General features: G+C 44.3%; 1 protein-coding gene across 2 annotated transcripts in view; it reads left to right on the top strand.

The window, feature by feature from the left end:
- The window catches only part of map11 (microtubule associated protein 1), a 28,262-nt gene extending 3,760 nt beyond the window's left edge, over nt 1-24,502 (top strand). For both annotated transcript variants that reach the window (XM_034177596.1, XM_034177595.1), the window contains exons 3-13: nt 1,546-1,641; nt 1,894-2,023; nt 2,110-2,196; nt 6,634-6,754; nt 6,861-7,008; nt 7,569-7,651; nt 14,325-14,476; nt 14,647-14,783; nt 14,902-14,980; nt 23,020-23,134; nt 23,786-24,502. In XM_034177596.1, coding sequence (XP_034033487.1) covers nt 1,546-1,641; nt 1,894-2,023; nt 2,110-2,196; nt 6,634-6,754; nt 6,861-7,008; nt 7,569-7,651; nt 14,325-14,476; nt 14,647-14,783; nt 14,902-14,980; nt 23,020-23,134; nt 23,786-23,942 — 1,305 coding nt within the window. In that variant the 3' untranslated portion in view covers nt 23,943-24,502. The remainder of the gene's footprint in view (nt 1-1,545; nt 1,642-1,893; nt 2,024-2,109; nt 2,197-6,633; nt 6,755-6,860; nt 7,009-7,568; nt 7,652-14,324; nt 14,477-14,646; nt 14,784-14,901; nt 14,981-23,019; nt 23,135-23,785) is intronic.
- Nucleotides 24,503-25,888: the final 1,386 nt, after the last annotated feature.

The raw sequence follows: 25,888 nt of genomic DNA, 5'->3' as shown, positions 1-25,888 counted from the left end.
CGGCCCAGTTCTCAGCCTCGTGGTTTCCAGCTGGCTGGATGTTTTTACGGAGTCTGATTGAGAAGATAAGTGGGACTGAGTCGTTTATCCAGTAAAATATCTTTTAAAAGAGAAACAAAAGCGTGCTGTGGTAAGTTACTGAGTAAAGTTGATGTTTGAGGACGTTTCCTGCAGCTGTGGATGTTTTTGGACTTTTGTTTGCACTCACCTGTAATAATATGCTAATAAGACGCCGTGCAGGATGTGAGTGTTTGCTGTGAATAACGACTGAAGCATCCTGCAGTGCAAATAGCATGCCTCTTTACATGTTAAGCCGGTTCTTCAAACGCCTGAGGGCCACCGGCCAGCTTCAGTCCCCCCAGGGACACTTGTTCAAAAACCCAAAAATAAATAAGAAAAACCTAATAACCAAGCCGGCGTTTTCAGGCAGCTCATATCAGCACTGAAACGCTCTTGAAGTTAGGAACAGCTTGTTTTATTTTTCAAGTATTCTGATTAGGAGTTTGAACGTTGCCATGGTGATGAGACAGGACTGAGGGTGTGAGGACAGGTTGCAGTTACGGTTTGTGTGTTTATTAATGGTTCAGTAGCAGAATGCTCTGTGGGACAGACCGTCTCATTTTGGAATGGTTGATTTGGCCTCCACGGTCTCTGAAGGACTGAAGCCTGAAGCGCTTTGTGGGACACAGACTTGGGAAGTATTCAGTCCCTGAATTGGAACAGAGCTATAAGTTCTTCTCTCGGCTGCTCCCATTAGGTGGCGCCACAGCAGATCAGTCGTTTCCATCTCACCCTGTCCTCTGTGTCTTCCTCTGTCTCACCAACCACCTGCATGTCCTCCCTCAGCACATCCATAAACCTCCTCTTTGGCCTCCCTCTTCTCCTCCTGCCTGGTGGCTCCATCCTCAGCATCCTTCTCCCTATATACCCTGGGTCCCTCCTCTGTACATGTCCAAACCATCTCAGTCTCACCTCTCTGACTTTGTCTCCAAACCGTCCCACCTGTGCTGTCCCTCGGATATGTTCATTCCTAATCCTGATGTGGTCATTCCTAATCCTGTCCATCGTCACTCCCAAAGAGAATCTCAACATCCCCCATTCCTCTTGGCTTTCATTCCCCTTCTCTCCAGAGCATATCACCACCTCTCCAGGCTTTTCTCACCCTGCTCTCTGTTCTCACTACAGATCAGCACGTTCATAAGCATTTCTTAGCGTCACATTAGAACTATTTGAATGTGTTCGCGTGCTGAAGTGTTGTGGCTTCATCTCCTTTTTCATGGTACAGTACATATCATGTGAGAGTGATGGTGTTAATTCCGACTGCTGCAACGTTCGATCAAAATAATCCGTCCCTGCTGGTTTGCAGATTTTTCTTTGTCACTGTAAATTATTCTTGGTCCTCAGATTTATCTCATAGTGTCCCTGAGGGGTTCTGCACCACAGCTTGTGAACCACTGAATGAGATCATGGCAACGAAAAGCTGAACTTCTCCACAGTCCGTCAGCATGTGGGGTTGGGTCGGTGATGACTTGTTGTCTGTGTCAGTCTCCTCTAGACGAGCCGGTGGTTCTGACAGATGAAGTCATCTTCCCGCTGACCGTGTCTCTGGACAAACTCCCCGTCAGCACCCTCAAAGTGAAGGTCAGCAGACACTCTTTGTGTCCGTTTGCATCTTTGGTGGCAATCCTGCACATTTCCCACTTGTCCCTGCTCTGCCACACCTGTAGAGGGCAGTCTGGTGGGCCAGCCCCTGATTGGCCGGAATCACTGTGAGTGTGGATTCAGCAGGTCAGGAGGAAACGTGCAGGAACATCAACAGCTTGAAGTAGAACAGAATTGGCGCGTGTGCATTTTGAATTTTGGAATCACAGTCGTTATCTCCTGCATGTTCAGGTGATGGTCACAGTGTGGAAGAAGGAGGCGGAGAAAGCGGAGGTTCAGGAGCTCGGATACCTGAGTGTTCTACAGCAGCGAGAGCCAACACACACCTTCAGACATGACCTGAACACCTTCAAGGCTCAGGGTATGACACATTCTGACCCTGACACACTATGTACCTTCAGCATCACCTTCACAGGCTGAACAAAGTGTCCTCACCAATGTCCACAGTCAGCACCACCCTGACCGTCCTGCCTCCTCCCACCGTCCGCTGTAAGCAGATGACCGTCTCTGGGAAACAGCTCGCCGTCCTGAAAGGTATCAGAAGACCCTCCTGTTCATATACCAGGACGGTCACAGTGAGATGATGATTATTTGTTCTGTTAATGTTGTTTACACTTGCTGAACCCATGATGGCACTTTGAGACCTTTTCCATGGGACAGGTGACATTGGAGACGTGGCCGTCCTGCTTCATGAGCAACCTGTCTGACATTCATTGTCAATTGTGATTATAATGTCATTTGATGTTACAAGTTCACAGAAATTGTGCTCTGTGGCCTCCAGCTTATAATACAGCACGTAGAGCAGCCAGCCAATACGAAGACATGGGTTCAAATCCCACTGGATGGTTTCAGGCCACCCAGCTGTACAAATTGGTACCAGCTTTGGCTGGGAAGGAAACAGTGAGGTATACGTGGTTTGAACAACTGCTAGAAATCCAGTTCCTCTGGTATCATAGTGTGCACTATTTTATTTGACCTCCAGATGGCAGCACTTTCTAATCAGCAGTTAAATGAGTGCCATAGGTATTAAAGGCACTGCGCTGCGGTGGTTTGAATCATATTTATCTAATAGATTACAATTTGTTCATGTAAATGGGGAATCTTCTTCACAGACTAAGGTTAATTATGGAGTTCCACAAGCTTCTGTACTAGGACCAATTTTATTCACTTTATACATGCTTCCCTTAGGCAGTATTATTAGACAGCATTGCTTAAATTTTCATTGTTACGCAGATGATACCCAGCTTTATCTATCCATGAAGCCAGAGGACACACACCAATTAGCTAAACTGCAGGATTGTCTTACAGACATAAAGACATGGATGACCTCTAATTTCCTGCTTTTAAACTCAGATAAAACTGAAGTTATTGTACTTGGCCCCACAAATCTTAGAAACATGGTGTCTAAGCAGATCCTTACTCTGGATGGCATTACCCTGACCTCTAGTAATACTGTGAGAAATCTTGGAGTCATTTTTGATCAGGATATGTCATTCAAAGCGCATATTAAACAAATATGTAGGACTGCTTTTTTGCATTTACGCAATATCTCTAAAATTAGAAAGGTCTTGTTGCAGAGTGATGCTGAAAAACTAATTCATGCATTTATTTCCTCTAGGCTGGACTATTGTAATTCATTATTATCAGGTTGTCCTAAAAGTTCCCTGAAAAGCCTTCAGTTAATTCAAAATGCTGCAGCTAGAGTACTAACGGGGACTAGAAGGAGAGAGCATATCTCACCCATATTGGCCTCTCTTCATTGGCTTCCTGTTAATTCTAGAATAGAATTTAAAATTCTTCTTCTTACTTATAAGGTTTTGAATAATCAGGTCCCATCTTATCTTAGGGACCTCGTAGTACCATATCACCCCAATAGAGCGCTTCGCTCTCAGGACTGCAGGCTTACTTGTAGTTCCTAGGGTTTGTAAGAGTAGAATGGGAGGCAGAGCCTTCAGCTTTCAGGCTCCTCTCCTGTGGAACCAGCTCCCAATTCAGATCAGGGAGACAGACACCCTCTCTACTTTTAAGATTAGGCTTAAAACTTTGCTTTTTGCTAAAGCTTATAGTTAGGGCTGGATCAGGTGACCCTGAACCATCCCTTAGTTATGCTGCTATAGACTTAGACTGCTGGGGGGTTCCCATGATGCACTGTTTCTTTCTCTTTTTGCTCTGTATGCACCACTCTGCATTTAATCATTAGTGATTGATCTCTGCTCCCCTCCACAGCATGTCTTTTTCCTGGTTCTCTCCCTCAGCCCCAACCAGTCCCAGCAGAAGACTGCCCCTCCCTGAGCCTGATTCTGCTGGAGGTTTCTTCCTGTTAAAAGGGAGTTTTTCCTTCCCACTGTCGCCAAGTGCTTGCTCACAGGGGGTCGTTTTGACCGTTGGGGTTTTTACGTAATTATTGTATGGCCTTGCCTTACAATATAAAGCGCCTTGCGGCAACTGTTTGTTGTGATTTGGCGCTATATAAATAAAATTGATTGAATTGATTGAAATGAGTCTTCACGTCATGAAGCGTTTGTTGAAGCAGTTGGCTGGGAGTCTGGTTGAAATGTCGAGGCTTTGACATTTCACAAGGCGTCACCTCGTTATTGCGATACCGTTTTGTGACATTCGTCACTGTTCCCTTTATGACCAGCAAGAACTTTGCCTTGTTGTAGTTTTCTAAAATGAAGCCTCATTTTGATCATTGTCTGTGGTCAATACCACACGGTTACAGTGTTAGCATGCATCTAGCTTGTGTTGAAACAGAACCGCTGCATGACGTTGTCAAGCTAACGAGTCCTAGAAGATACGTATGTCTTCACGCCATGTAGCACAAGCTCACAATGATAAAGTAATTACATGTAATATAACTCTGCTACCCATCAGAGACGGGACCTTTGACTTTAGACTTGTACCGCAAGACTTGTTCCATTTCATTTAACCTTTATTTAACCAGGTTAGTCCCATTGAGATCGAGACCTCTTTTCAAAGGAGACATAGACAATTTTAAAGTTTCCAGTTCACCTAACCTGCATGTCTTTACATGTGGAAATCCACACAAACACGGGAAGAACATGCAAACTCCACACAGAAAAGACACAGGTAGGAATCGATCCCATGACCTTCTTGCTGTGAGGCAACTGTGCTAACCACTAATCCACAGTGCTGTTCACATGTCCCAAAGGACCTTTAACTTGTCCCAAAGGACTTTTGACATGTCCCACGGGACCTTTGACTTCTGCCACGGGAGCTTTGACTTGAATGAATGAATGAATGGTTTATTCAGCACGCACAAACAAAATCTCTCATTTACAAAACAAGTCAAGAGAAAACAAAAATTAAAACATATAGAACAAAACTCAAACAATTTACTAACTTAGTGCGGCTGAAAGGGTGTGGACAGAAGCAGAAGCTTCTAAACGCCCACCCCGTACATCAGTTTCTGTGTACAAACAAAAAATAAACACGAAAAACAAATACCAGTCAGTAATGTAACACAGTGAAACAAAGTAATACAACAGACAAACAAACAAAAAATAGCCACACAGGCAATTAACTTAATTATGCAAACTATAACAAGTTAATATATTGTTTTTATACAGTCTTTTAAAACAAGCCAATGTACTAGATACTTTACTACAATCTAAACAATCATTCCACACTCTAACACCCTTTACCGAAACGCAGTGACCTTCAGCGGTAGTTTGAATCTTTCTTCTATCAAACACCAAAGATCCACGCAAATTATAACTGGACTCTCATTTTAAACACCTCCTGGACATGATGAGGCAAGAGTCCATTTTTAACTTTATACATTATCTGTATTGTAAAATAATCAACCGAGTCATAAAATTTCAAAAACTGAAGATGAACAGTGAATTTGTTGGTTCACAATATGGTTTTTTACTTATCACTCTTATAGCTTTTTTTTGTAACTTGAGTGACTTCTCCCACGGGAGCTTTGACTTGTCCTAAAGGACTTTGGACTTCTCCCATGAGACCTTTGCCGTGTCCTGTGGGTCCTTTGACTTCTCCCATGGGACCTTTGACTTCTCCCATGGGACCTTTGACTTCTCCAACGGGACCTTTGACTTCTCCCACGGGAGCTTTGACTTGTCCTAAAGGACTTTGGACTTCTCCCATGGGACCTTTGCCGTGTCCTGTGGGTCCTTTGACTTCTCCCATGGGACCTTTGACTTCTCCCATGGGACCTTTGACTTCTCCCACGGGACCTTTGACTTCTCCCACGGGGCCTTTGACTTGTCCTAAAGGACTTTGGACTTCTCCCATGGGACCTTTGCTGTGTCCTGTGTGACCTTTGACTTCTCCCATGGGACCTTTGACTTCTCCCATGGGACCTTTGCTGTATCCTGTGGGACCTTTTCTGAGAAGCAGTGATGTTTCAGCCTCTTGCTGAGTCTCTGTTGTGTTTTCTGCGAGTCCTCTTCACAGGGTCCATGTTTATGTTCCACACTAAATCGTTGCTGGCGTGTCCTCAGTGATCTAGATGAAAAATCTGCAGTCGGGGTCTTTAAAATATTTTGTTTTTGGACGCCATGAAAATGGGCAGCACGGTGACTTAGTGGTTAGCACTGTTGCCTCACAGCAAGAAGGTCATAGGTTCGATTCCCACCTGTGTCCTTTCTGTGTGGAGTTTGTATGTTCTCCCCGTGTTTGTGTGGGTTTCCTCCAGGTGCTCTGGCTTCCTCCCACATCCACAGACCTGCGGGTTAGACAGACTGGAAACTTTAAATTGTCCATAGGTGTGAATGTGTTTGTGTGTCTGTATGTGTCCCTGTGACAGACTGGCGCCCTGTCCAGGGTGAACCCGCCTGTCGCCGTCTGACTGCCGGGATAGGCTCCACCCCCCCGGTCACCCTTAATTGGAGTAAACGGGTACAGAAAATGGATGGAGGACATGAAAATACTTTTGTGCAGTTGTCCCTCTTTAACAGACTTTGACTCCCACAAACTCGTCCTCAGTGTTGAACGAGTCGTCCCAGGAGGAGCTGAGTATTCGGGATGTTCGGATCTTACCCAACCTTAACGCCTCCTACCTTCCCATGATGCCAGACGGCTCTGTGCTGCTGGTGGACAACGTGTGGTACGCACCCCCCCCCCCCCCCCACCAAAAAAAATTTTTTTCTGCCAATGATTGTTGTGGTTATTGATTCATCAGATGGTTATTTTTCAGTTTGTGTCCTCCACAGTCACCAGTCGGGGGAAGTGGGCATGGCGTCCTTCTGCAGGGTGGTCAGCCAGGCCTGTCGCCTTCCCAGCATGCTCAGCGCACTGGAGGAGCACGACTTCCTGTTCCAGCTGCATCTTAACAACATGCTGCAGGACGACTCCAACGAGGTGGGATTGTTACCGTCACCACGTTCACACCGCGGCAGCGGCAGTTTATCACCTGTTTGTTTTTGGAATAAAGTGCTAAACGTCCAAGTGTCCAAGAGGCCGATCTAAAAACACGGCCAACAAATCCCAAACAGAATCCAAAAAATAAATGCAGTACACGAAGAGAGCAAGAAATGGTCAAAAAGAAGAAAAACACCAGGAAACTGTGGGGACAAAAACCAAACCAGGAACAGGAAACATCAAAAAGAAACAAGGACAGACACCTATCAAAATAAAACAGGAAACCAGACATAAAGTCTGAACAGTCACACTTAAAAAAGTTATCAATATATTTCAGAACTTTAATTTATTTATGGTTTGGTAACTGTAGCTGAATTAGTGGCAGAGTTATGGCGAGATAAAAACCAAAGTCATTTTATTATTTGTGAAGGTCAAAAGGGCAAATGTGGCTGCTGTTGTTTGGATGTTGATATTTGTGAGGTCACTTGATGGATGGATAAACAGTAGAAGAAAACAGAGAGAGCGCCCCCCTGTGGTTATCATACTGAGTTTGTCTGCAGGGTCTGGAGGTTTCGCTCGTGGCTGTGCTGCAGTGGTCAACTCCCAAGATGCCTTTCACCAACTGTATCTATACCCACTACAGGTGAGGAGCTGCAGGAACGGTTCCAGGTCCAGATCCACATTCCGCTTGTCAGCAAACACAAATTATGGACTCATTCTGTGTTTAAAGGACATGTTGCACCAAAATCATCATAATTTAGATTCAGGCTGTTAGTGACCATCCGATGATCCACCGGGCTTACTTAGTGCAAAAATGTCACAGCCATGGCCATGTACAAAGAGCGCAGCAGCCATTTTAACCCGCATGTCAGCTGATTTTCTTTTTGTCTTCAACATTAATTCTCTTTAAAAAGTTCCTTATAAAGATTGATGGTTTTATGAAATTTGAGAGACTCTATAAGCTTAATACTGCTGATATATTGTTCAAATTCAGCCAGAAGTCTGTCTAAATCAGGGGTCCTTTTCAATAATTTGCATTTATGAATATGGATGATCACACAGATATGATTACATCTGTGACATTTCATGTTCATGTTCACGCACGCACACACACACAGACTCTCTCTAAGTAAAACAAAAAATTTACTTTCATTGAAATCACCATTGCAAGGAACACAAAGCAAAAGATGAAAAAATTAACATGCAACTCGCCCAGTTGTGAAGATTTCCAAAAAAAAGTTCATTGTGCAATCTGTGCTCGTTGTGCAGTCTGTGCTCGCTGTACAATTTGTGCTCGTTGTGCAGTCTGTGCTCATTGTACAGTCTGTGCTCATTGTGCAGTCTGTGCTCATTGTACAGTCTGTGCTCATTGTGCAGTCTGTGCTTGTTGTAGAGTCTGTGCTCCTGGTACAGACTGTGCTCGTTGTTGTACAGTCTGTGCTCCTGGTACACTCTGTGCTTGTTGTTGTTCAGTCTGTGCTTGTTGTACAGTCTGTACTCATTGTGCAGTCTGTGCTCGTTGTGCAGTCTATGTTTGTACAGTCTGCGCTCGTACAGTCTTTGCTTGTTGTACAGTCTGTGCTTGTTGTACAGTCTGTGCTCATTGTGCAGTCTGTGCTCATTGTGCACTCTATGCTCATTGTACAGTCTGTGCTCGTTGTAGAGTCTGTGCTTGTTGTAGAGTCTGTGCTTGTTGTGCACTCTGTGCTCGTTGTGCACACTGTGCTTGTTGTTGTACAGTCTGTGCTCCTGGTACAGTCTGTGCTTGTTGTTCAGTCTGTGCTCATTGTACAGTCTGTGCTCATTGTGTAGTCTGTGGTCGTTGTGCAGTCTGTGCTTGTACAGTCTGCGCTCGTTGTACAATCTTTGCTTGTTGTACGGTCTGTGCTCATTGTGCAGTCTGTGCTCATTGTGCAGTCTGTGCTCGCTGTACAGTTTGTGCTCGCTGTGCAGTCTGTGCTCATTGTACAGTCTGTGCTCATTGTGCAGTCTGTGCTCGTTGTGCAGTCTATGCTTGTACAGTCTGTGCTTGTTCAGTCTGTGCTCATTGTACAGTCTGTGCTCATTGTGTAGTCTGTGGTCGTTGTGCAGTCTGTGCTTGTACAGTCTGCGCTCGTTGTACAATCTTTGCTTGTTGTACGGTCTGTGCTCATTGTGCAGTCTGTGCTCGCTGTACAGTTTGTGCTCGCTGTGCAGTCTGTGCTCATTGTACAGTCTGTGCTCATTGTGCAGTCTGTGCTCGTTGTGCAGTCTATGCTTGTACAGTCTGTGCTTGTTGTACAGTCTTTGCTTGTTGTACAGTCTGTGCTTGTTGTACAGTCTGTGCTCGTTGTACCGTCTGTGCTCATTGTACAGTCTGTGCTCGTTGTGCAGTCTGTGCTCGTTGTGCTGTCTGTGCTCGTTGTGCAGTCTATGCTTGTACAGTCTGTGCTTGTTGTACAGTCTGTGCTTGTTGTTGTTCAGTCTGTGCTCGTTGTACAGTCTGTGCTCATTGTGCAGTCTGCTTGTTGTGCAGTCTTTGCTTGTTGTACAGTCTGTGTTTGTTGTACAGTCTGTGCTTGTTGTACAGTCTGTGCTCATTGTGCAGTCTGTGCTCATTGTGCAGTATGTGCTCGCTGTACAATTTGTGCTCGTTGTGCAGTCTGTGCTCATTGTACAGTCTGTGCTCGTTGTGCAGTCTGTGCTCGTTGTGCAGTCTATGCTCGTTGTACAGTCTGTGCTCGTTGTACAGTCTGTGCTCGTTGTACAGTCTGTGCTCGTGCAGTCTGTGCTCGTTGTGCAGTCTGTGCTCATTGTGCACTCTATGCTCATTGTACACTCTGTGCTCGTTGTAGAGTCTGTGCTCCTGGTACAGTCTGTGCTCGTTGTGCAGTCTGTGCTCGCTGTACAATTTGTGCTCATTGTGCAGTCTGTGCTCATTGTACAGTCTGTGCTCGTTGTGCAGTCTATGTGTGTACAGTCTGCTCGTTTTATAGTCTTTGCTTGTTGTACAGTCTGTGCTTGTTGTACAGTCTGTGCTCATTGTGCAGTCTGTGCTCGTTGTACAGTCTGTGCTCGTTGTAGAGTCTGTGCTCCTGGTACAGTCTGTGCTCGTTGTGCAGTCTGTGCTCGCTGTACAATTTGTGCTCATTGTGCAGTCTGTGCTCATTGTACAGTCTGTGCTCGTTGTGCAGTCTATGTGTGTACAGTCTGTGCTCATTGTACAGTCTGTGCTCATTGTGCAGTCTGTGCTCGTTGTGCAGTCTATGCTTGTACAGTCTGTGCTTGTTCAGTCTGTGCTCATTGTACAGTCTGTGCTCATTGTGTAGTCTGTGGTCATTGTGCAGTCTGTGCTTGTACAGTCTGCGCTCGTTGTACAATCTTTGCTTGTTGTACGGTCTGTGCTCATTGTGCAGTCTGTGCTCGCTGTACATTTTGTGCTCGCTGTGCAGTCTGTGCTCATTGTACAGTCTGTGCTCATTGTGCAGTCTGTGCTCGTTGTGCAGTCTATGCTTGTACAGTCTGTGCTTGTTGTACAGTCTTTGCTTGTTGTACAGTCTGTGCTTGTTGTACAGTCTGTGCTCGTTGTACAGTCTGTGCTCATTGTACAGTCTGTGCTCGTTGTGCAGTCTGTGCTCGTTGTGCTGTCTGTGCTCGTTGTGCAGTCTATGCTTGTACAGTCTGTGCTTGTTGTACAGTCTGTGCTTGTTGTTGTTCAGTCTGTGCTTGTTGTACAGTCTGTGCTCATTGTGCAGTCTGCTTGTTGTGCAGTCTTTGCTTGTTGTACAGTCTGTGTTTGTTGTACAGTCTGTGCTTGTTGTACAGTCTGTGCTCATTGTGCAGTATGTGCTCGCTGTACAATTTGTGCTCGTTGTGCAGTCTGTGCTCATTGTACAGTCTGTGCTCGTTGTGCAGTCTATGCTCGTTGTACAGTCTGTGCTCGTTGTACAGTCTGTGCTCGTTGTACAGTCTGTGCTCGTGCAGTCTGTGCTCGTTGTGCAGTCTGTGCTCATTGTGCACTCTATGCTCATTGTGCACTCTGTGCTCGTTGTAGAGTCTGTGCTCCTGGTACAGTCTGTGCTCGTTGTGCAGTCTGTGCTCGCTGTACAATTTGTGCTCATTGTGCAGTCTGTGCTCATTGTACAGTCTGTGCTCGTTGTGCAGTCTATGTGTGTACAGTCTGTGCTCGTTTTATAGTCTTTGCTTGTTGTACAGTCTGTGCTTGTTGTACAGTCTGTGCTCATTGTGCAGTCTGTGCTCGTTGTACAGTCTGTGCTCGTTGTGCAGTCTGTGCTCATTGTGCACTCTATGCTCATTGTACACTCTGTGCTCGTTGTAGAGTCTGTGCTCCTGGTACAGTCTGTGCTTATTGTGCAGTCTGTGCTCGTTGTGCAGTCTGTGCTCGCTGTACAATTTGTGCTCGTTGTGCAGTCTGTGCTCATTGTACAGTCTGTGCTCGTTGTGCAGTCTATGGTTGTACAGTCTGTGCTCGTTTTACAGTCTGTGCTTGTTGTACAGTCTGTGCTCATTGTGCAGTCTGTGCTCGTTGTACAGTCTGTGCTCATTGTACAGTCTGTGCTCGTTGTGCATCTGTGCTCATTGTGCACTCTATGCTCATTGTACACTCTGTGCTCGTTGTAGAGTCTGTGCTTGTTGTTGTGCAGTCTGTGCTCGCTGTACAATTTGTGCTCATTGTACAGTCTGTGCTCATTGTGCAGTCTGTGCTCATTGTGCAGTCTACGCTTGCACAGTCTGTGCTCATTGTGCAGTCTATGTTTGTACAGTCTGTGCTCGTTGTACAGTCTGTGCCCATTGTGCACTCTATGCTCATTGTACACTCTGTGCTCGTTGTAGAGTCTGTGCTTGTTGTACAGTCTTTGCTCCTGGTACAGTCTGTGCTTGTTGTTGTACAGTCTGTGCTCATTATACAGTCTGTGCTCGTTGTACAATCTGTGCTTGTTGTTGTATAGACTGTGCTCGTTGTGCAGTCTGTGCTTGTTGTTGTATAGACTGTGCTCGTTGTGCAGTCTGTGCTTGTTGGACAGTCTGTGCTTGTTGTTGTGCACTCTGTGCGCGTTGTGCACTCTGCTTGTCGTTGTACAGTCTATGCTCGTTGTACAGTCTGTGCTTGTTGTACAGTCTGTGCTCGTTGTACAATCTGTGCTTGTTGTTGTGCACTCTGTCCTCGTTGTGCACACTGTGCTTGTTGTTGTACAGTCTGTGCTCCTGGTACAGTCTGTGCTTGTTGTTGTTCAGTCTGCGCTCATTGTACAGTCTGCGCTCGTTGTACAGTCTGTGCTCATTGTACAGTCTGTGCTCATTGTGAAGTATGTGCTCATTGTGCAGTCTGTGCTCGTTGTACAGACGTGCTCGTTGTACAATCTGTGCTTATTGTTGTGCACTCTGTGCTCGTTGTGCACTCTGTGCTCGTTGTTGTACAGTCTGTGCTCCTGGTACAGTCTGTGCTTGTTCTTCAGTCTGTGCTCGTTGTACAGTCTGCGCTCGTTGTACAGTCTTTCCTTGTTGTACAGTCTGTGCTCATTGTGCAGTCTGTGCTCATTGTACAGTCTGTGCTCGCTGTACAATTTGTGCTCGTTGTGCAGTCTGTGCTCATTGTACAGTCTGTGCTCGTTGTGCAGTCTGTGCTTGCACAGTCTGTGCTCGTTGTACAGTCTTTGCTTGTTGTACAGTCTGTGCTCATTGTGCTGTCTGTGCTCGTTGTGCAGTCTGTGCTCGTTGTGCTGTCTGTGCTCGTTGTGCAGTCTATGCTTGTACAGTCTGTGCTTGTTGTACAGTCTGTGCTTGTTGTTGTTCAGTCTGTGCTTGTTGTACAGTCTGTGCTCATTGTGCAGTCTGCTTGTTGTGCAGTCTTTGCTTGTTCAGTCTGTGTTTGTTGTACAGTCTGTGCTTGTTGTACAGTCTGTGCTCATTGTGCAGTCTGTGCTCGTTGTGCAGTATGTGCTCGCTGTACAATTTGTGCTCGTTGTGCAGTCTGTGCTCATTGTACAGTCTGTGCTCGTTGTGCAGTCTATGCTTGTACAGTCTGTCCTCGTATAGTCTTTGCTCGTTGTGAAGTCTGTGCTCATTGTGCAGTCTGTGCTCGTTGTGCAGTCTGTGCTCATTGTGCACTCTATGCTCATTGTACAGTCTGTGCTTGTTGTTGTGCACTCTGTGCTTGTTGTGCACTGTGCCTGTTGTACCGTTTGTGCTCCTTGTACAGTCTGTGCTTGTTGTTGTACCATCTGTGCTCGTTGTACAGTCTGTGCTCATTGTGAAGTCTGTGCTCGTTGTACAGTCTGTGCTTGTTGTACAGTCTGTGCTTGTTGTGCTGTCTATGCTTGTACAGTCTGTGCTCGTTGTGCAGTCTGTGCTCGTTGTTGTACAGTCTGTGCTCGTTGGGCAGTCTGTGCTTGTATTTGTACAGTCTGCTCGTTGTACAGTCTGTGCTCGTTGTTGTACAGTCTGTGCTCGCTGTGCAGTCTGTGCTCATTGTGCAGTCTGTGCTCATTGTTGTACAGTCTGTGGTTGTTGTTGTACAGTCTGTGGTCATTGGGCAGTCTGTGCTTGTTGTTGTACAGTCTGTGCTCGTTGTGCAGTCTGTGCTCATTGTGCAGTCTGTGCTTGTGGTGCAGTCTATGCTTGTTGTACAGGCTAAGCTCATTGTGCACTCTGTGCTTGTTGTTGTACAGTCTGTGCTCATTGTGCACTCTGTTCTCATTGTGCACTCTGTGCTCGTTGTGCAGTCTGTGCTCGTTATTGTACATTCTGTGCTCTTTGTTGTGCAGTCTGTGCTTGTACAGTCTGTGCTCGTTGTGCAGTCTGTGGCCACTGTTGTACAGTCTGTGCTCGTTGTGCAGTCTGTGGCCACTGTTGTACAGTCTGTGCTCGTTGTGCAGTCTGTGCTCATTGTGCAGTCTGTGCTCGTTGTGCAGTCGGTGCTCATCGTTGCACAGTTTGTGCTCGTTGTACAGTCTGTGCTTGTACAGTCTGTGCTCATTATAAAGTCTGTGCTCATTGTTGTACAGGTGTCTTGCCTGTTAAGTGTAAAGATCTGTGAATTGTGTGAAAATTTTCAGTTTAGTGTGTAAAAAACTATTACAGCGCTGATCATTTGTGCACTTTGAAGCCGGTTATGTACGGCGGGTCTGACTGAGACGCTCTTTGTACAGAAACAGATCACGCTGGACTTTGGATCTGGTTTTTCTGGTCCAAGATGCAAACATTTTCTGGTGATGGATAACATCAATCTTCATAAAAGTTCCTTTGTTTCTTCAGATTCAGAATTGAATATCAGGTGATAAAACTAAGTCCTCTCCCTGTCTGTCTCCCTGTCTCAGTTTGCCCAGCATCCGTTTGGACCGTCCCCGGTTTGTCATGACGGCGAGCTGTCCGAGTACAGTGAAGGTGAAGGAGCACTTTAAGGTCAAATACGTTCTTCTCAACAACCTGCAGGACTTCCTGGCTGTTCGGCTTGTCTGGACTCCTGAGGGTGTGTGTGTGTGTGTGATGTGTGTGTGTGTGTCTGATGTGTGTGTGTTCTTGTTTTCATTTTGTGTCTGGTGTGTGTGTGTGTGTGTCTGATATGTGTGTATGTGTGTCTGATGTGTGTGTGTCTGATGTGTGTGTGTGTGTCTGATATGTGTGTGTGTGTGTGTCCAGGGCGTGGTCAGGGCGAGGACACGGCGCTGGCGGCGGTGGTTTGCCACACCCCCCTCAGTAACCTGGGTCACTGTCGTAAGGGCAGCACTCTGTCCTTCAGCGTGTCCTTCCAGATCCTCAGACCTGGACTCTATGAGGTCAGTTCCTTCAGTCAAATGTAACGTTTTTTAAATTCTGAAGAATTTGCAACACGTCTGCAGACGTCTTGACTTTGGATTTTGTTTCTGAAACCTTCTCTGTGATTCCTGCGTTCAGCTGAGTCAGCACATGAAGCTGAAGCTCCAGTTCACGGCGTCGGTCGCCAACCCGCCGCCTGACGCTCGCCCGCTCTCACGTAAGAGTCTCACGTCCTCCTTCTGATGATGATGTGAAAAAATTTCTGTGCAAAATAGAAATTTAAATCATTTGAACAATGATCCTTCATTTTCCTAAACTTCTCTGAAATTTCTCCCACATTGTTTCATACAAACGCGTCACGATTCCACACTCGATCGTAAACTCAGAGAATTGTACAAATTATGTGTAAACCTCCTGAATTCTGCCTCTTTGCAAATCAACGCCCACTCATGAGAAGAATGAATTACTAGATATGGCCGCATGGCTGCCCACATGTCAAAAGTGTCCAATTGGACCTTTGAGTTGTCCCACAGGACCTCTGATGTGTCCCGCAGGACTTTGCTGTGATCCACAGGACCTTTAACATGTCTTATGAGACCTTTGGTGCATGCTAAAAGATGTTTGACTTGTCCCACGGGACTTTTCATCAGTCACCATAAATAACACCCTAAAATTCCAAATAAGGCTACATGCCCTGCCCATACATTTTAGAAGTATCCAATCAGAACATGATGTTCCGCAATCAGATGGACACAGAAGAACGCCTGAAAGTTAAAGAGAAGTAAATGAAGAAAATAAAATTCTTGCCATACATGGTTTGGGGTACAGGGATGGACTGAGACGCCCCCCTCGCCCCTGAATAATAAACAGTTATCGTCTCTTAAATTATTGGGGCTCATTCACTAAGGGCCCTGTCCCACTGGCATTTAGGAGGATTTGCAGATGGAATGCGCACAAAAGTGGCCCACATCCGCCAAACAACCGCAATAACCATGTAACATTCCTGTATGAGTTGGCCGCCATCCGAACACATCCGTGATCATCCGCAGAGGCACGCATGTCCGCAGCCAGGACTTTTGAGCGACTCAAAAATCCTGCTGCATCCGCATCACTGCCTGAACACATATTGAAGACATACGCAGGACATACACAACCAACGCGCTGCATATCCCCTGTCATCCGCTGATATCCGCAACCGATGGGTTGGCGCAGCTTGGCGGCAGACCGGGACAGCGTGCAAAACAGATATGACGCGTGCCCAGCACGGCCACATCACGGTCGCAAATGGTATGTCGCGCATGCAGACAGAGTGGGCACGGATGAAGCGAGTGCATCACGGCCGCTGTGCCCCTCATGGGGGCGCCTCCGCGGTTGCCTTCGCTTCTGTTCCCTGTTATATCTGCTTTTCTTCCTCATGTATTCGCTGATCCACCACAGGACATTTGTCATTTCCGCCCACCTTTATTGCAGACGCTCAGCTTTGTCTCCTCATTTCATGTGCAAATCCTCTTAAACGCCAGTGGGACAGGGCCCTAATATCTTCTAAACCACAGAATTGTTCACAGCTGTGTTCTTAAGTTGATGAATCTCCTTGTAAACTGAAAGTGTGTGCCTGGTGCGCCTAATTAATATACAGTTGTATGTAAAAGTTTGGGCACCCTGATAATTTTCATGATTTTCCTTTATAAATCATTGGTTGTTTGGATCAGAAATTTCAGTTAAATATATCATATAACAGACAAACACACTGATATTTGAGAAGTGAAATGAAGTTTCTAGTATTTACACAAAGTGTGCAATAATTATTTAAACAAAATTAGGCAGGTGCATAAATTTGGGCACGCTTGTCATTTTATTGATTTCAATACATTGAACACTAATTATTGGAACACAAAATTGGTTTGGTAAGCTCATTGACCCTTGACCTCCTTACACAGGTGAATCCAATCATGAGAAAGGGTAAGGTGGCCATTAGCAAATGTTTCCCCTCTTTGCATCTCTTCTAATGAGTGGTAACATGGGAGCCTCTAAACAACTCTCAAATGACCTGAAAACAAAGATTGTTCAACATCATGGTTTAAGGGAAGGATACAAAAGCTATCTCAGAGATTTCAGCTGTCAGTTTCCAGTGTGAGGAACATAGTGAGGAAATGGAAGACCACAAGCACAGTACTAGTTAAGGCCCGAAGTGGCAGGCCAAGAAAAATCTCAGATAATCTGAAGTGAAGGATGGTGAGAACAGTCATAGTCAACCCACAGACCTGCTCCAAAGACCTACAACATGATCTTGCTGCAGATAGTGGCTCTGTGCATCATTCAACTATACAGCACACTTTGCACAAAGAGATGCTGTATGATGCTGTTATGCAGAGGAAGCCTTTTCTGCATACATGCCACAAACAGAGTCACTTGAGGTATGCTAAAGCACATTTGGACAAGCCAGCTTCATTTTGGAATAAGGTGCTGTGGACTGATGAAACTAAAATTGAGTTATTTGGACATAACAAGGGGCGGTATGCATGGCTGAAAAAGAACACAGCATTCCAAGAAAAACACTTGCTACCTACAGTAAAATTCGGAGGTGGTTCCATCATGCTGTGGGGCTGTGTGGCCAGTGCAGGTACTGGGAATCTTGTTAAAGTTGAGGATCACATGGATTCCAGTTAATATCAGCAGATTCTTGAGAACAATGTTCATGAATCAGTGACAAAGTTGAAGATGCGCCGGGGCTGGATCTTTCAACAAGACAACAACCCTAAACACTGCTCAAAATCTACTAAGGCATTCATGCAGAGGAACAAGTCCAAAGTTCTGGAATGGCCATCTCAGTCCCCAGACCTGAATATTATTGAAAATCTGTGGTGTAATTTTAAGCGGGCTGTCCATGCTCGGAAACCAACAAACCTGAGATGTTTTGTAAAGAAGAATGGTCCAAATACGTTCAACCAGAATCGAGACTCTCACTGGAAGCTATAGGAAGCATTTAGAGGCTGTTATTTCTGCAAAAGGAGGATCTACTAAATATTGAGTTATTTTTTCTGTTGCGGTGCCCAAATTTATGCACCTGCCTAATTTTGTTTAAATAATTATTGCACACTTTCTGTAAATCCTATAAACTTCATTTCACTTTTCAAATATCACTGTTTGTCTGTTATATGATATATTTAACTGAAATTTCTGATCCAGACAACCAATGATTTATAAAGGAAAATCATGGAAATTATCAGGGGGGCCCAAACTTTTACATACAACTGTATGATTAGCATAAGTATCAGCCCATCAATGCCCATAAAAGGGCATGTAACTGCATTGCTGTGTCCATATGCAGAATCATAAAGAGGATACAAAATGCTGAAAGCAAAAGGAAAATCAATTTCATCACAGCAGGCAAAGAGAAAAAAGAACTGTGGCAGTTCAGAGGTGCTGGAAATCACCAAGAACTGCTGGAAATCACCAAGAAAAAAATGGTTTGATTTAAAATCTGACAAAAAAAAACAAAACTCAAAATCTCCATGGAGATGCAGCGAGCTGGAGGGGGAACAGCAGACACCCAAAAGCTGTCTGAGTTGGAGCAGCGCATCAGCGCCATGATCGGGGAGATGGCACTCTCAGGTAGGCTACGGAAAAAATCTAAATCATTTGATATTTAATTTTCCCCCACCCTACTTTTTAGGAGTACCTTCGACTGAGTGTCTGGATCCAGACTCGGGCTCCGAGGCCACGCTTCCATCCCCTCCCTGTGCAGCTGCTGCTCCACTCGATTAATCTTAAAGTTCTGGTACACTGTAAAAACTGAAGTTCACCAGCTACCTTGAAAATGTGAGTTAATTGAACTGAATATCAGTTAAGTCACCTTAACAGACCGTGAGCCAGGACCTCAAAATACGGAAAGCGTTACAGAAAAAGTGGCAAAGGTTACCATACCTTTTCTGAAAGCCTGTAATCTCAGCTTTTCAATAATATATGATGGCCATCTGACAAGAGTAGCTGTTAGACGTTATGGCACAAAACGTAATCTAAGGTTGAAAAACTTTTTGTCGACGAACCAAAACAGGATAGTGAGATAGTTGAAAATCTAAAAATGGTATAACAACAAGTGAGACGTGGATTCCTATGTTTTTGGGTATGGCAAACCCAATTATACATTAGCATTGCTGTAAAAGGTCAAGGTCATGACCTTTTGGCAAGGTTAATATAATTTTTTTTGACATTTTTGTACAAATTATAGAATTTTTCTTTGTTTTCTCCATCCATAATTTTGTGAAGACACATGTAGATGTCTTTATTTATATCCCAACAAAATGCTCTTTTAAATGGTATATAGCATTTTTATATTAGCCTAGTAGGAGGTAGACACTAGCTTTTTTTTTTTTTTTTTTTTACAACAACCAAAGATCAATGTTACAAGCTGAGCCACAGGGAGGGCAAGAGGTAGCAGACCTGTCATCCACTCAAGAGGAGGTTGACACACGTATGCTGCTCCATGCTTGTCATGCCTCAAGGACTGTTCATCCTTGTGTCTGATGATACTGATGTCTTGGTACTATGTCTAGCTACCAGTGATTCACTCACACGTGACCTGTTCCTGAAGACAGGGACAAAAAAATCTCACTAGTTATATAAGCATCTCTCAGCTTGCTAGTGGTCTAGGATCACAGTCGTGGCAGGCTTTGCCTGGTATACATGCATACACAGGTTGTGACATAGTAAGTGCATTTGCAGGTCGTGGTAAAGTGTCAGCCTTAAAATTGCTTCAGAGGAATGAAACCTTCTGTGAGACCTTCAAGAAGACGGAGAGAGACTGGACCTTGTCACCGGAGTTGTACGAAGGGTTGCAAGAATTTACATGTAAACTGTACAGCTCCAAGTCCAGAATCACCAACATCAGTGAAGTGAGGTATGCACTTTTCTGTGCAAAGAAAGGCATAGAATCCTGGCAGTTACCTCCTTGCTCAGATTCTCTCAGGAAGCACTGTCTCAGAGCTAACTATCAAAGTGCTATCTGGAGGAGATGCCTTGAGAACAACCCTGAGGTTAAGATATTCTCAGTGCGTTTCCACTCCTTGACATGTTTGTTAGTGCTTCATTGTTGTCCAACTTAGGTTTAAGGTTTTCTGTGTGTTTATATTGATTGCCTTAAGGTTACAGTGAGGAAAATAAGTATTTGAACACCCTGCGGTTTTGCAAATTCTCCCACTTAGAAATCACGGAGGGGTCTGAAATTTTCATCTTAGGTTCATGTCCACATAATCTAGAGACATAATCTAAAAAAAAAGAAAAATCCGGAAATCACAATTTATGATTTTTTAATAATTTATTTGTATGTTACTGCTGCAAATAAGTATTTGAGCACCTGCGAAAATCAGTGTTAATATTTGGTACAGTAGCCTTTGTTTGCAATTACAGAGGTCAAACGTTTCCTGTAGTTTTTCACCAGATTTGCACACACTGCAGCAGGGATTTTGGTCCACTCCTCCATACAGATTTTCTCCAGATCTTTCAGGTTTGAAGTTTCAGCTCCCTCCAAAGTTTTTCTATTGAGTTCAGGTCTGGAGACTGGCCAGGCCACTCCAGGACCTTGAAATGCTTCTTACAGAGCCCCTCCTTGGTTGCCCTGGCTGTGTGTTTGGGGTCATTGTCATGCTGGAAGACCCAGCCATGACCCATCTTCAATGCTCTTACTGAGGAAGGAAGTTGTTTGCCAAAATCTCGCAGTACATGACTCCATCCATCCGCCCTTCAATACGGTGCAGTCGTCCTGTCCCCTTTGCAGAAGACCACCCCCAGAGTATGATGTTTCCATCCCCATGCTTCACGGTTGGGATGGTTTTCTTGGAGTTGTTCTCATCCTCTAAACATGGTAAGTGGAGTTGATTCCAAAAAGCTCTATTCTGGTCTCATCTGACCACATGACCTTCTCCCATGCCTCCTCTGGATCATCCAGATGGTCACTGGTGAACTTCAAACGGGCCTGGACATGTGCTGGCTTGAGCAGGGGGACCTTGCTGCCCTGCAGGATTTTAAACCATGACAGCATCATGTGTTACCAATGTAATCTTTGTGACTGTGGTCCCAGCTCTCTTCAGGTCATTGACCAGGTCCTCCTGTGTAGTTCTGAGCTTTCTCAGAATCATCCTTACCCCACAAAGTGAGATCTTGCATGGAATCCCAGACCGAGGGAGATTGACAGTCATCTTGTGTTTCTTCCACTTTCTAATAAATAATCAGAACAGTTGTTATCTTCTACCAAGCTTCTTGCCTGTTGTCCTGTAGTCCATCCCAGCCTTGTGCAGGTCTACAGTTTTGTCCCTGGTGTCCTTAGACAGCTCTTTGGTCTTGGCTATGGTGGACAGGTTTGAGTGTGATTGATTGAGTGTGTGAACAGGTGTCTTTTATACAGGTAACAAGTTCAAACAGGTGCAATTAATACAGGTAAAGAGTGCAGAATAAGAGGGCTTCTTAAAGACAAATTAACAGGTCTGTGTGAGGCAGAATTCTTGCTGGTTGGTAGGTGTTCAAATACTTATTTGCAGCAGTAACATACAAATAAATTATTAAAAAAATCATACATTGTGATTTCCGGATTTTTTTTTTTTTTTTTTTTTTTTTAGATTATGTCTCTCACAGTGGACATGCACCTAAGATGAAAATTTCAGACCCCTCCATGATTTCTAAGTGGGAGAACTTGCAAAACCACAGGGTGTTCAAATACTTATTTTCCTCACTGTATCTGATTGTGGTCACTCTTTGCCCATATGCTATACGAGACTGATTCTTGTCTGGTTGTGGCATATGAGTCTTTTCTTTGTATGCTATGTACAGAAACCAAACATTTGCAACAAAGCACAAGATATTCCAATAAACATATATGGTATTTGTCACTACAAACAGCAATATACTGGTGGGAATTTCACAAATAATTATATATAACAATCACAGTATGTTTCAGAAACTTGAGTTGGGAAACAAATGTAAAATGTACAAAATAACATGTTGCAGTAAACCTTAAAAATGTTACCAGCTGGAGAGAAAGGTTGTGACCTTGACCTTTCACTGCAAAGTTATTTTTGTAATTGGATATTCAGCAAACAAAAACTTAGGAATCCATTTCTCATTTGTCGTTCACAAAATAAAGGATGAGAAAATTGAGAGATAATACAAAATTTGTCAAAAAATGTCATTGACCTTGCCAAAAGGTCATGACCTTGACCTTCTACAGCAATGCTGTCATAATTGGGTTTGTCATACCCCAAAACATAGGACTCCATGTCTCACTTGTTGTTATACCATTTTTAGATACTTCACTATTTTGCATTGTTTCGTCTGTAAAATTTTTCTCAAACTTAGATTACGTTATGTGCCATAACTTCTAACAGCTACTCTTGTCAGATGGCCATCATATATGATTGAAAAGCTGAGATTCCAGGCTTTCAGAAAAGGTATGGTAGCCTTTGCCACTTTTTTGGTAACGACCAACCCCTCTGGCTCACACTCTATAAAGCTTTGTTTCAACTCACAATTAATGAAGACAATGACCAGCTTTAAGTTCAGATTTTAAAAACATAAACTTTTGTGGCCTACGCTCTGCGGGGCTGATAGTTCACCCCATCTTCATGAACCCTACCCCTACTGACAAAAACTCAAAATAGGAGAAAATCGATGAATGCGAGAAGTCGTCTTAAATCACTTTAACACATCGTTTACGAGTGAATGTATTCGTACGAATTTTCTGTACACACGTGAGTTTGAATTGTTCCATTTCTATCTGTGACCCCACTCTTTTACGGGACCAAAACTATCTGGACAACTGAGCCGTGTGAAGAGTCTGACCAAAGGAGACAAGTGAGGGAAGCCACCAAGACACCTAGGAGATCTCTGACTCTGGAGTTAGAAAATTCACTGTCTGTGACAGAGATTTCTTTTTCCTGTTGCTTGTCCAGCTTGATGGTGAAATGGAAAAAAAAGAAAGATGATGTAAGAATGCATGTGTGACGTCATAAAGTGCTCTAAAACATATCAAAGAAAACCTGAGATGAAAAGCATTTTGTCCAAATCCCCGATCCGCCCTCTGGTGTTTGTGAGCAGAGTAAAAAAAAAAAAAAACCTTCAACATTATCAATGTCCAAACTGTAAAACCTGTTCTCGTCTGAAACGGTTTCTTAAAAACAGGAAGTCTGAGGTTTGAATATCTAACGGGGTCGATCAGGACCCAGAACAAGCTGACGGCATCCTTCCTGTTTTCTCTCCTCCATCCAGGTAAGAACAGTCCATCCAGCCCTGCCGTTCGAGACCTGCTGGACCGACACCAGGCCAGTCTGGGTCGGTCCCAGTCCTTCTCCCACCAGCAGCCGTCTCGCTCTCACATCATGAGGTAGGACACAGAGCTTTTGGTCCGTTGCGTTTCCGCCGTCTGCTGTTTGAAAGTCCCAAACAGGAACTAAGGACTGAGTCAGGAACCAGGAGGCGGGGCGTCGGTGCAGCCGCGCTGGGAAATGTTTTTGAGATGTTATGAAACATGAAGTCATACATTGCCTTTCTGTTGGTCACATGACCTTTGACGTTGCATGACCCTGAAAGGTTCACCTCCAGGACACAGCTGCTGTTAATATCACTAAGGCAAAGCCTCGGACCCAACATGGACGTAGGCTGATGTAAATGTATAGTGGCAACTGCATGTGAAACACCAATGCTAACCACAAAACCACACCGTGCTGCCAGTGAGTGAGTGAGTGAGTGATAATGATAATAATAAGTAATAGTAGTAATAATAATGAGTTGTAGAAGTAATAATTATAATAATATTAACAGGTAATAATAATAATAATAACAAGTAATAATATTAATAACGAGTAGTAATACACAAAGTGAATGGGTCTGATGGTTTACCAGGCTCGGGTAAATTGCACTAAAACTACAACAATCAAACCTTGGGGTTATGTTCTGATTTTTATTGCGTCAAAACGACTCCACGATGATTGTTGATAACTTTGATGAACAGTAATGCTTTGTGATGTGTTGTCAGGACGGGCAGTGCCATGGAGCGGCGGGCCATCACGCCACCCGTGGGCTCTCCTGTGGGCCGGCCCCTCTACCTGCCACCGCAGGACAAAAGCCTGCTGTCCCTGGACAAGATTGCAAAGAGGGAGTGTAAAGTCCTGGTGGTGGATCCCGTCGGCTAGAAGACGTTTCCGCGTTTCTTAAGTCAGTGGAAAGTCACAGCAGACTTTGTTCCCTTCGATCAAAAACACACCAACGCGACTGTACAGGTTCTGATTCTCTGTTAAATTATTTCTGTTATGTCACACACGAGACCTCGGAAACTTTGACATGTTTCAACATGTTTTGAAAGTCGTGACCTGATTTATTTCAGTGTTATTTACAATCAGTATAAAGGATTCAAACAGAAAAGTCTCAGGTCGGTGAGGAGTTTGGAACCAAATTTACTTGATTTTTACATTTTTCACAATTTTTCATTTTTAATTTAAAGAAACATTCAATCAAACTGAAACATAAACGTGTTCTTATTTAATATGTTTTGAGTTTTGAAAACAAAACAATCAACATTATTTTCTTTTGCTCACAAACAAAATGTTATTAATGAATGAAAACGTAACTGAAACATTTATAAACACAACAAATTAAAACGCCGACAAACTCTGACTTCCTGGAAATGTTGCTTATTGAGCCGTTGATGTATTATTGTTGTTTTCAAAAAGAACAAATAAACAAATGTGTGAAACACCTGCTGAGATCTTTAACCGCGGTCTGGTACCAAACAGAACTAGACCCGGTTCCCACCAGTTCTTGACAATCCTGCAGCAGATTAGTGGCTTTTGGATTCAGATGACCAACATGTTTGATTTGTGGTCGTCTGTGTCCTTGGACCAGATACTTCACCTGCATCGCTCCAGTCCACCCAGCTCTACACGGCTACTGGGTTTGACTGGAGAATTCATCAGTGATGGACTGGCGTCTCATCCAGGGTGACCTGTAGACTCTCATCCTCTTCCCACTTCAGAACCCCAGGATAAGCACGGATACAAGAGAACTCGGCCCCAGCGGTGAACTGGGCCCAGAGTTAACCCTACCCCTAACCCCTACCCAAACCCAATAGAGTCTTAACCCAAGCAGAGTTCTGTGGTGGCCACGTTCCCTTGCACCAACCCCGTCTTTCTTCTAATGGACCTGGTCCAGATCTTGTGATTCTTTTTCTAAATGGTGTCGTGGTTCGTCTTTAGTCTTCTCGGGATGTCGTCTTTTAGATAACACAAACTAATTGCAAGTGATATGCTAGAAAAGGACACAACACTTTAGAATAATTCAGCCTTAAGCAAGATAAAATGCACAGAGTTTTTAAGTTTATTTAAGCCTTCGACACAGAGCTTAGACAAACTGAGTCCTCTAGAGAGACTGAATATATGACAACCGCGCTCATCTATTTATTGGAGACCCGCGGGCATCGCTCCTCCTTCGACTTTTTTATTTATTTCATTCCCAAGACATGGTTTTCTATTGGAAGCGTCCTCTAGTGAACCCTAAGCAGGTGTTAGGCCATTATTTCAATGTGACAAACGCTCCCATTAAACGTGAAGGATTTACAACTGATTTTTTTAAAAGACCTTCAGCCACAGGTGCAGCTGGCCTGAGGCCCCCCGCATGTGGCCTCAGCCACAGGTGCAGCTGGCCCGAGGCCCCTCTCACGTGGCCTGCGGGAAAGCACCTAAAAGGCCTTGGAAAGCCCCTGACAGACTGAATGACTAATAGAGCCCTTTTTTTGGGTTGAACACCTGCTAGTTCAACCAGAGGACATACAGTTTGGATCAGGACACTTGATAGTTCATCATAGTTCAAATAAGGACCTAAAAATTCTTCTACAGTCCCTCCTCTGGGACTCGAAAGAGTCCCATTACATCAACTATACTCTTGGGTTGTTTACTGACAAGACATCCTCATTTGTGCATTGCAATAAAAAAGAAAAACACATCACTCGAATTACTGATAACTCTGGTGCGGATATGAATATAAGTGATACTTCACGCGGTAAATATATTGAAGTGCAGGTGAACCTACATACTAAGGCACAAGGTGATCAATTAGCTGGATTATATCAACGCAAGGTGACATT

Source organism: Thalassophryne amazonica, chromosome 9, assembly GCF_902500255.1.
Source record: "Thalassophryne amazonica chromosome 9, fThaAma1.1, whole genome shotgun sequence".
Lineage (NCBI taxonomy): Eukaryota > Metazoa > Chordata > Actinopteri > Batrachoidiformes > Batrachoididae > Thalassophryne > Thalassophryne amazonica.
The sequence above is the reverse complement of the archived record's forward strand: the minus strand, read 5'-3'. Positions and strand labels throughout refer to the sequence as shown.